The 11297-nt window shown below is 32.2% G+C and overlaps 1 protein-coding gene across 1 annotated transcript; it reads left to right on the top strand.

Annotated features, from left to right (window-relative positions):
- Positions 1 to 5440: 5440 nt before the first annotated feature.
- On the top strand, positions 5441 to 10520 carry LOC149555716 (aldehyde dehydrogenase family 3 member F1-like). Its single transcript, XM_089833684.1, has 10 exons — positions 5441 to 5678; positions 5805 to 5873; positions 5994 to 6090; positions 6176 to 6382; positions 7908 to 8032; positions 8107 to 8211; positions 8288 to 8460; positions 8561 to 8651; positions 9406 to 9555; positions 10099 to 10520. Exons 1-10 carry the CDS (start codon positions 5493 to 5495, stop codon positions 10333 to 10335), a joined length of 1440 nt encoding a protein of 479 aa, XP_089689810.1. The 5' UTR covers positions 5441 to 5492; the 3' UTR covers positions 10336 to 10520.
- Positions 10521 to 11297: the final 777 nt, after the last annotated feature.

The following is an 11297-nucleotide window of genomic DNA, read 5'->3' on the forward strand; positions in this document are numbered from 1 at the left end:
TCATCATGGTATCTATTTATATATAATTTGCATTTAACAAATGCTAATGGCGATCGGTATGTATAAGCATTAATTCATTAATGTGCATTGCTCGTACATGGAACTTCAATGCTAAATCATATCGATGCTATTCTGACAAGCCAATAATGATATCAAATATATTTGAACTTGTCACAATGAAATATATATATATATATATATATATATATATATATTCCTAATTTATTATTCATAGTATTTGTCTGATCAAAGCTACATGCTTCAACAAGACTTGAAGCCCTATTTTCTCCTAATTATGATAATTCATCAAATCTCCAATCAAATGATCAATTTCAATCAATTAATTCCTAAATCAAGTATTAATTGCTTAGCACATTTAATTAAATCAAAAGATTAAATTACTCTTGCTACTTTAATTATTGAAAAAATAATTAACAAATCCCACTAAAAGATATGTCATCTTAAGGGGGACAAAAGGACAAGGAGTGGTTCAATAGACCAATGAGAGCACATCACATGGATCATTCCACTTTGAATCCTAATCATCCCTCAACTTTGAATCTTAGCCATCCATTTGCACTCAATTTCTATAAATAAGATGGATTTGAAGCTTAAATGACCCTCTCTCATTTAGATGCATTGTTATTATGCTAGTATGGCCCTCATTCTTAGATTTGCATTGTCATTATAGTGAATCGATAATTAAATTTTAGATTTCAATTGTGCATTCATTTCAATTCTTGGTAATTAGTTCACATTTCTATTTTGGGATAATGGAATTGATTCTTTGCTTTGCATTTCTTACATCATTTGAATCTCTCATTCTAGTTAAGCATTGTCTCTAATTAGGGTCTCGATACTAAGGGCAATTGAACACTTTAGGATGCTATTTTCTAGATAGGGAGCAATAGGACAATTTTTAGGGTTTTTGTGCTTCCCTTTAATCTATTTGATGTACTTACCCTAACCATTTAATGTCATATTGAAGTGCAGTTTATTTGCATGTACTACATTCTACACTCACGTTGCTATGTATAATAAGATCTTTGACAACCTTGTCTTTATCGAAGGACTTTGGATTGTTGATGCAAGAGCATCCTCACTATTGCATTATCCCATTGATTTTGTTGGTTGTTGCTGAGTTACAACAATTGCCAAGTGCTGGTAATTTTGCAGTGTAAGCCAAGTTGAGGTTATCCCGCATCATGTTAACACTCAAGTTAGTGTGTTATCCCATTTTTACTCTGTAATGTGTGTCAAGTTCCATAGTGTGTATCGAGTAACTCTTCATGTGTCGAGTTTTCCTATTAATGTCGAGTGTCAACATTTTGGATGTGTTTTCTACATTTTTATACGAGCCAACTTGCGAGATTTATTCGACTGTGATGTTTATGATGAGATCTTGCCTTTGTATGTGTCTTGACCATTGTTGGGTTGGCCTTCTTGTTTTGTAATGTTCTAAATGCTTCGTAAGCCATTTTGACAAGTATAAATAGGGTGTTTGGCTTAGAGTTTGGAAAGTGATTTTAAGGGAATGATATTCTAGTAGGGAAAGGGAATGAAGTATAAATGTGAATTTTGAAGAGCTAGGGCTACAACTTAGAACCATATGATTGCTTGGTGGACCGAAGGGTACAAGTGATAATTCTTCTTGGTGTTCTTATCTAGTTGTGTATCTAGACTAGCTGGGATTGGGTTTGTAAGTTGGATCTCATTGGAACTTGTAGAACTAATTTTGTAATTTTTATTTGTATTTGGCCCTAACCCAAAAGGCCTTACAACTAGGCATATTGCATGTAATCAGTTATATCTATGAATAAAGAGTTGTTATTTGGTATTAGATCTTGCATTATTACTTCTTGTTGGTGTGTTTCCATTGTGTGGTTATTTGCTAGGGGCTAGGAAATCTCTTTTGGGGATTGACCTACCTTGTGCTGTGTCAGGTGGTATCAGAGCATAGTTGTTCTTGAATGTGCAAACAGATTATCAAAGTGTGAGGTAGTTTATACCAGGACCTTAGTTGGGAAAAGTTTGTCAAAGATTAGTTATTCCTAAGTGTGTAGATAGATCGTCGAAGTTGTGTTAGTTTGCACTAGGACTTGGGTTGGAGAAGTAGATCTAAGAAGATCTTGATCTAGTGGTGGATTGTTCTTTCTAGAATCCTAGATATCTTGATTATGAGGTGGTGGATCGTGGTTCTAACTTGCAATTGTAGAGGGCTTCTAGATGGATCAATGGATGTGAAGATGGAAGGTTGATCTTGTAGAGGCATGATTGCAAGGAGTTTGTAGATTACATATCCATGGTCCTGGACTTGTGATGTGGTTCCTAATTCTTCATGTGAGGTGAAGTTATGATCTAACTTGTAGAAAATTTGGGTTTATCACAAGGAGTATGGAAGGATTTGTTGTAGAGGGTTTATGAAGATCTTGGGAGATGGCTCTAAGAGGATTAGACCCTAAGATGATTGTGAATCTCTATGATATGGTGGAGAGGAGGTTTTCTAAGATGTCTACTTGGTTTGAAGCTAGTTTGGTTGATCAAGCTAAGGAGGAGGTTGCTCAGTTTGAAACTAGTTTGGCTGATTGAGATAAGGATAGGTATTATGTAGATGTTTGTGGAGTTGGAATCTACCAATGTGGAAGAGAGTTGTTTGGCTGGTTAAGCAACTTGTTCGTGAGAGAAGATGGCATGGCAAGGTTGAGGTGGAAGATTTTGGTTTTGTTGATCATTTTGTGGAGTCTAATATAGAACCTACAAAGTAACTTGAGGTTGTTACTGAAGATATTCCTAACCTTGTTGATGTTGGGATGGAGGTTGGTTTTCATGAGCAGATAGATAGATCTGACATGGAAATTGTAGAGCATCTTGTTGTGTGCAATGAGATTGTTGAAGAGGAGAGTTTCACTTTTGTTGGTAAGGAATTGGATGTTGTTATACAGAATGATGTTAATGTTGGAATGGATGTGATTGATGACTTATCTATTGTTGTCGTTGCTGATCTGGAGTTATATGTTCATTCTATTATGAATGATGTTGATTTGGATGTTACTTGTGGTAAGAATATGGGTTTACTTGCTGGTAATATGGTTGAGGGTTTAAGAGGTCTTATTGATGTGGATTTACATGATGTTGTTGTTGGTGATATGGATCTAAACTTATATGTTGTTGTTGAGATGGTGAAGGATACAGACGTTGTTACTAATGTGGATTTTCCTGATGTTGCTGATCTATATGTTGTTGGAGAAATAAATATACATGTTGTTTCTATTATGGACTTATATGTTGCAAAGCATCTTGTTGGGAGAAATGAGATTGTTGGTGTTGGGAGTTTGGCAAGTGTTAATGGAGATCTACATATTGTTGTTGATGTAGAGTTTTTTGCTGCTGGTGTGGATTCACTAGTTGCTAATGTGGATGAAGATTTGTTGATGAAGCATTATGTTTAGTTTGTTCCTAGAAGTGAGCATGCTGATTGGATGGTTGAGATTCTAGTGTTTGATAGAATGATGTGGATGTGGATGATGTGCAGATTAGTTTTCTTGTCCATGTTGGAGTGGAAGCCTTTGATGAAGATGAAGATGGTTATTGCTCTTTCTTTGGGCATCAAAGTGTTGGACACACTTTTCTATTTACTTGGGAAGTCTGATGCAAGAGCATCCTAACCGTCATGTTATCCCGCTGATTCTGTTGGTTGCTATCGAGTTACAACAATTGCTGAGTGCCAATAATTTTGCAATGTAAGCCAAGTTGAGGTTATCCCATGTCATGTTAACACTCAGGTTAGTATGTTATCCCATTTTTACTCTGCAATGTGTGCTAAGTTCCATAGTGTGTGCTGAGTAACTCTTCATGTGTGGGGTGGTTCTTCATGTGCCAAGTTTTCCTATTGATGTTGAGTGTCAACATTTTGGATGTGTTGTCTACATTTTTGTTGGAAGCCAACTTACAAGATTTATTTCAACTGTGACATTTACGATGAGAACTTGCCTTGGAATGTGTCTTGACCATTGTTGGGTCAACCTTCCTATTTTGTAATGTTGTAAATAATCATTTTTTTAACACTTCCATTAATTAATGTATTAATTTCAATTTTATCTTTTCCACATTTTGACAAGTGGATAAACTTTTTTTTTTAAATAATCAATTTTAATTTATGTTTATTTTTTTGTAATTTGTAAAATGTTATTCAAATATAGATATTTTAACCAAATATAGACATTTTAACTCTTTGAAATTGTCATTTTTCAAAAATTATTTTTTATATATTTTAATTTCATATTTATTTTAATTTTAATTTATATATAAGTTTAAATTAGAATTTAATTATTTTTATTTTTACATATCTAAACCAATGTTTTTAATAGATTTCCTTATATATATATATAATTTTATTAGATTATACATTTATTTAACATACATAATTTTTATTATATTGATATTTTTAATTTATACTTTAAAATACATAATATTAATTTTGTATCAATTTTAATAAAGTTCAAATTGTTTAGCTTGGTATATTATCAACTTTATTTATTATAAGTGTGTTTGGTTTTTTTAAAGCATAAATGTTATTTTTAAATTAATTTATATTTATTTATTTTTATGTGTTAGATTTATTCTTCAATTGGATGAATTTATCGCTTAAACAAGATATATCAAACAATTTAATAATTAAAATTAATTAATTTAATAAATATCTTTGGTATGATAAATGTTCTTTAGGATGTCATCTAATTTCAATTTAGCATGATATTATAATGTTTATTTATATATTCTTTTACTATTTTAATTAAAATATATCATTGTAGTTATATAATTTAATAATATACTAACTATATTCTATAATTTAATTTAATTTAGCACTATAATATTATATTTTTCATTACTAAAATCATCAACCATAAATCATAATAGTAATGAAAAATAAGAACTTCTACTTCTACGTCAATCAACCATAAAATGATGATTTTATGAAGATAAGAACTTTGGCACATGCACCTCTTGTGGTTAAATATAACAGATACATAACCAAATAGGAAAAAATTAAAAAATTAAAAATTAGAAAGGATTGGTAATCTGTACCCTTTAGAATTTATGAACGACTCATAATCCTCCTACCTAATATAATGTTATATAGAGGATGCCATTAATTTTTCCGCTCAAGTCCAACAACCCATGTCTGCCTTTCCCACAAGATTTGCTCACTCCTGCTCTCCACTTCAGTGGCAGGAGTGAACTTTTATTGACGAGTATTGACACGTATCCATAGTATTTCCCATCCAGCGTCTGGATGTTCACCTGTGCATTTTGGATGGAGATTATTCAGTACCAACGAGAATTCGGAAGAAATGAAGTATGCTTCACCAAACATATTAATTAGACCGGTCCCTCCCTATTCACTTTCTCCTTAAAAATGGAGCAACTTGTTTGGCTCTTCAATTCAGTTGAGTATTGCACAGAATTCTCTTGGTTTTTCCTGCACGTCATTCATGGATCTGGAGAATATTTCAGAAGAAATGAAATTCAGTTTCAAAAGCGGAAAGACTCTGTCCATGAATTGGAGGAAAAACCAACTTGAAGCTATTATCAAGTTAGTTATTGAAAATGAGGAAGATATATTGCATGCGCTTCATACTGATTTGGGCAAGTGTCGAACAGAGGCATACAGAGATGAGGTTATGTTCTGATATTAGTTCACATGGATAGGTTTTATTGCCTCTTACCAAGATTTTCTTTTTGGCGGTAAATCAATGGCGAGATATTAGTGAAGTTCGTATGTTAACAATTTTTGTTTTGTCCAGGTTGCTCTTGTAATAAACGCGGCAAGATATGCTCTTAAATACATGCATAAGTGGATGGCACCCACAGGGGTATAAGCATTTGACAGAAGTTTGATTTATAAGCTTGTGACAGAAGTTTGATTTTTTTGTAGATAGAATGAAATGTTGAGGGTATTTGTCACACTGGTTTTGGTTGATTTTATGTGGCAGGTTTCTTTGCCGCTTGTAGCATTCTATGGTTCAGCCTCGGTGATTGCAGAGCCTCTTGGTGTGGTTTTAATATTCTCTGCTTGGAATTTTCCATTCAGTAAGTCCTGATTTAGCTCAGCCACAATTGACCCAGAATTAGTGGTAAATCAGTACTTATGTCTGGTTTGTTTCATGGAATGTAGATTTGGCTTTAGAGCCACTTATAGGGGCCATTGCAGCTGGGAATGCTGTTGTTTTGAAGCCCTCGGAAATTGCTGCCGCTACATCAGATCTCCTTGGATATCTTATTCCCAAATACTTGGATAATAGTATCGTTAAAGTTGTTCAAGGTGGCCCTGAAGAGAGCACTAAATTGTTGGAGCTCAAGTGGGACAAGATATTTTTTACTGGTGAGTTTACTTACCTGTTATTTATTCTATCTAATTTTATGTCTTCGGATTTGATTGTGTGATTATTTTTGCATCCATGTTTTGGATTACGCTCTGTAATCCTCTTATCCTGATGATGGATTACAGAACGTAGTCTGAAACGTTGACGCAAAAATAATCACACAATCAAATCGAAAAGCATACAATTTGATAGTTATATATAGATTGTGGTTCCTAATTCTATGCTGTGCTTGATTCTGATCAGTGGTTTTTCTCTGTGTAGTCCTCTATGTGCTAATAGTTCCTGTTCAACCAAATTTAGAACATATAACCAGTTATACCCATTTCATATTTATTCTTACATGTGAATCTGGCCACACCCAACTTATGTATGACCTTCGAAATTAGATCTTTTAAACCCTAACTTTTATGTGGGCTGATTATCCTTAGCTTTTGTGAATCTAGATGCATACACGCATGCCCCAATTCATTCTAGGTTCATTTAATACAGTTTAGGGTTTAGCCCTTAGAAATTCATATGTTTAGTTGAGAGCTTCTTCAAGATCTGGATTGGATCACATTTCGTAATCTGTTAATTGGATAAAAAATCAAGGCTTCGTAGATTAGGTCAATACGTTCAACTACTGTTTATATGGTTCAGGCAGGATTTAAAACTAGAATTTTTCATTTGCTGTTCAGGTGCTTTGTTAACTGGTTTCCTTTTGAAGCCAGCCTATGATTTAAAACTGTATTTTGAGAAGTGGCTTCTTAAAACCTTTTAAAATCACACTCCATAATTCATCTAATTGGATGAGAAACTAAGAATGTCAGATGTTGAGCTACAGATCATATGGGCCAGCTAGAATTGTGGATCTAAGTGTGGCTTGTTTCTAACACCTCATTTTAACTGTGACTCTTAGCATGGCTCTGATATTAATCTAAGTTTGGCTTGCTTTTAACACCCCACTTTAAGCCAACTCCTAATATGGCTCTGATACCACACGTTGAATTACAGATCATGTGGATCAGCTAGGACTTAAACATATTAAAATGCTCTTCAAACTGAACTACTGATCTCTCTGTAACCAACCCATCCCACAAGCTTGATGTGATTTATGATTTTATCTCCAAGACAATAAATCCCTATGTCATATGCAAGGAGAGTTTTTTAAACAGTTTATTAAGCAAATCTAGCAATCTCTTCTTTGCTTAAAGACTGATCTGAAATTGGGTATTATAATTGAACACATTTTTTTTGGGAAGCACTGGAATTGGTTATAATAGTTTAACACAGTTATTTGGGAAGCACTTACAACTGAATTGAGATGATTTGAAATTGGGTATAATAGTTGAAATCAGTAAACATTTCAATTGAGTCTCTTTTTAATAGGTAATAAGCCGAAGTCTAGAGTAATTATTATTATGTGTTAAGTTCGAGTAAATTCAAACCAAAACCTCCCATATGAAATGCTCACAAATTACCAGTGTGTTGTAGACTCTGTGTTGTAGACTCTTGCTTACTTGAATTGAATTATAAAATTTGCAGGTAGCCAACGCGTTGGACAAATTGTATTAACCGCAGCTGCAAAACATCTTACCCCAGTTACTCTGGAATTAGGCGGAAAATGCCCCACAGTAGTCGATTGCATGCATAACAATAACGATTTGCTGGTAATTATATAGAAAAAGCTAAGAAGTGCTTGATATGTGTAATTTACCTGTGAAGTAATTAGAAATTGATGCAGGTAACAGCGAGGCGAATAGCCTTTGGCAAATGGATGTTAAGCAATGGACAAACATGTTGCTCGTCTGATTACATTCTTGTTGAAGAAGAGTTTGCTGATACCCTGGTAGGGACCAGAGCCTTCTCTGCTTATTCATTCGCATTCACACTTTGCCTACTCACATTAAATATCTCAAAAACAGGTCAGTTCCCTAAAGAATACGATTGAAAAGTTTTATGGAGAGGACCCCAGCAAAAGCAGCGATCTTTCCAGAATTGTCAATAAAACCAATTTTTTGAGGCTTACAAAGTACCTGCAAGATCCTTCTATTGCTAATACTATAGTCTACGGTGGCGGACACGATGAGAAGAAATTGTGAGTTCATCAAACCCTAGGTTTTCTAAGTTATTGAAAACCCTATTTGGGGGTGGTTTTATTTTTGCATGATCTCTGCATTTAGCATTTATTTTTTCAGGTATGTGCAGCCAACAATTCTGCTCAATCCGCCATTGACGTCGGACTTGATGAATGAAGAAATCTTCGGACCTCTGCTTCCTATCATTACAGTATATTTTTTTCTCTTCTTTGCCTTCTTGTTTTCTTCTCTGTTTAGAGCTGAGGCATCCAGATCCAATTAATAAACAACAAGCACTGGCTGTCCATTTGGAAACATTCAAAGCCTGAATAACCTGACAGTTTTAATGGAGCCAAAAAAAATTAATTTAGGAACCATTGCTTTCTGCCATTAGAGTGTTCTTAAAGACTGCAATTTGGTCAATTTTCTAACAGTTTTAATTATTACTTAATTACTATTAAGAATTGAGTCGATAGGCTTTGTTGAAATCATTTGTGGTGTGCGAAGAAGTGATTTTGTGAGCAAATAGGTGGAAGATTGAATTGTTAGCTATATTGAACTTGCTGTTATGATTCATGGATTATGATTTAATTTTCATGTTTTGAATTTCTGATGTTGAAGTTGAAAAATAAAATCTATGACAGTATGATCTTGATTCATGATGCTATGATTATAACTTCATGTTTAAAGTTTATGCTTATGGTGTTTTTGTTATTTAAATGATTAAATTATATGATTTTATCATACTCTATGCTTCTACTCTTCATATATATATAAAACATGTTTTCATATGAACGAACCCAAAACCCTTTCCAAAATTTTGCAGTGTGTCCTTTGAATCCGATCTAGTAACTAAGGTTTAAGACAGTTTGAATAATCAGAACCTTACATAACAAATAGCACGAAAGCTGGTTAATTTTAATAATTTCTTACAGTCATTTTAATTTTAATGACTTGATTGACAGTTGAAAAGAATTGAAGACTCCATAGATTTCATCAATTCAAGGCCAAAGCCACTGGCCATTTATCTTTTCACAAACAACAAAAACCTCAGAAACAGACTACTGAACGAGACATCCTCAGGGAGCTTGGTATTCAATGACACTGCGGTACAGGTAAACAGTATTTTGTTATAATCTATAATGGTGATTATTATTTTTGGTTAAGATTGTGTTAATTATAAGTGTCTTTTTACAATCTATAGTAATATGGTTTTTGTTTATAGATTTAGATTGTGTGTTCGTTTTTGAGTCAACGTTTTCAATCACACTTTGTGAACTATCATTAGGATAAGATGGTTTAGATTGAGATTTGAAACATTTCTTATTCTGATGATGGTTCACAAAGCGTGATTGAAAACTTTGGTTCAAAAAGAAACTCACAATTAGAGTTCAAAATTAAAAGTTATTAGATTGTGTTTTTTTTATTAGCATTTTAGATCATGTTATGCAATTGAAAACTTTGATATAATTTTATAGAAAGAAACATATAATATGATGAATCACAAAATGTAATCTGAAATATGAATCATAAAGTATAATCTGACATAGACATCACTTAATCTAAACTTAAAAACAACAATCTACTCCTAAACAAAGATTAATTTTGACATCAGAAGTGAGAAATTTCATTTGATTAATGAGTTATTCAAATTGCAGTTTGCCCTTGATGGTTTACCATTTGGAGGAGTGGGAGAAAGTGGATTAGGGAAGTATCATGGAAAGTACTCATTTGACACATTCAGTCACCTAAAGGCAGTGCTGTACAGAGGCATCTTTCCAGAGATGTTCTTCAGATATCCTCCATGGAATGATTTCAAGTTCAACTTGCTCAGAAATGCTCTAAGCTTCGACTATTTGGGAACAGTATTGGTTTTCTTAGGCCTAAAAAAATGATCCCATAGCCTCCCGAAATATTTTCCATGTATGCTAATGACATCTCCTCCACACTATAAAAGTGCGGATGATTAGCAAACTACTTATTTCTCAGGTTATTGTAATATTAAGATGTATGTCTGTTATGTATATATTTATATTTATATATTACAATATTTTTAGTTCCTACCAAGGAGGAATACTCATGCATTCATGTCAATCCAAATATGACATTAACACTAACCAATCACATTCAAGAATTTAAAAGATTATGTAAGATTTCAAATGTTTATATCTTTTTCTAATTTTTCATTATTTTATAAATCACATTTTTCATCCATTCTATTGGTCCATACTATTTTTGGTGGGGGAGAAAATTAATTTTCTTCAACAAAAATTACAAAAACTTTTATCGTATTTTGACAAGTTCATTAGATTTTATTTTTTCAATTATTTTATCTTCCACCTCACACATGTCTAATCAATATTAATTATCACAATCTATTAAATATTTTTAATTTCTTATTTTAAATATATTTATTATTAGTTTTACATTTATATTTATTTTTTACTATTTGATATAATTTGTTCTAATGCATAAGTTCAAATTATACTTCTATATGTGACTAATAAATGTCTTCTTAATATAATTTCAATATGTTATATCTTTGTATTTGAATTTCTATTTTTTTTTTAACTTTGCTTTTTTAATAAAAGTAGTTAAATTATTACTATTATTTTACTTTTATAAAAAATAAATTAAACAATATTATTTTTTAATTATATTTTATAATAGTGTTTGTAATATGTATAATTGATAAGTGTTACAATTTTTAAATTATATTATTTATTATTATTAATACTTTTAATTTAAACAATTTATAATTTAGTCTAAATACATTTAAAACTTAAATATATATTTTAATATTAAATTAATCATTATTTTATAAATCACATTTTTCATTGATTCTATTGGTCTATAC

The sequence above is a fragment of the Cupressus sempervirens genome, chromosome 5 (assembly GCF_028749045.1).
Source record: "Cupressus sempervirens isolate cs-2001-9-10 chromosome 5, ASM2874904v1, whole genome shotgun sequence".
NCBI classification, from domain to species: Eukaryota; Viridiplantae; Streptophyta; class Pinopsida; order Cupressales; family Cupressaceae; genus Cupressus; species Cupressus sempervirens.

Excerpts from the sequence above, each read along its gene's own strand:
- LOC149555716 (XM_089833684.1), top strand. The coding sequence starts at position 5,493 with ATGGATCTGGAGAATATTTCAGAAGAAATGAAATTCAGTTTCAAAAGC. Across the intron at positions 6,091-6,175 it reads TGCTTGGAATTTTCCATTCA|ATTTGGCTTTAGAGCCACTT; the intron begins GTAAGTCCTGAT and ends CATGGAATGTAG. Across the intron at positions 8,652-9,405 it reads CTCTGCTTCCTATCATTACA|TTGAAAAGAATTGAAGACTC; the intron begins GTATATTTTTTT and ends CTTGATTGACAG.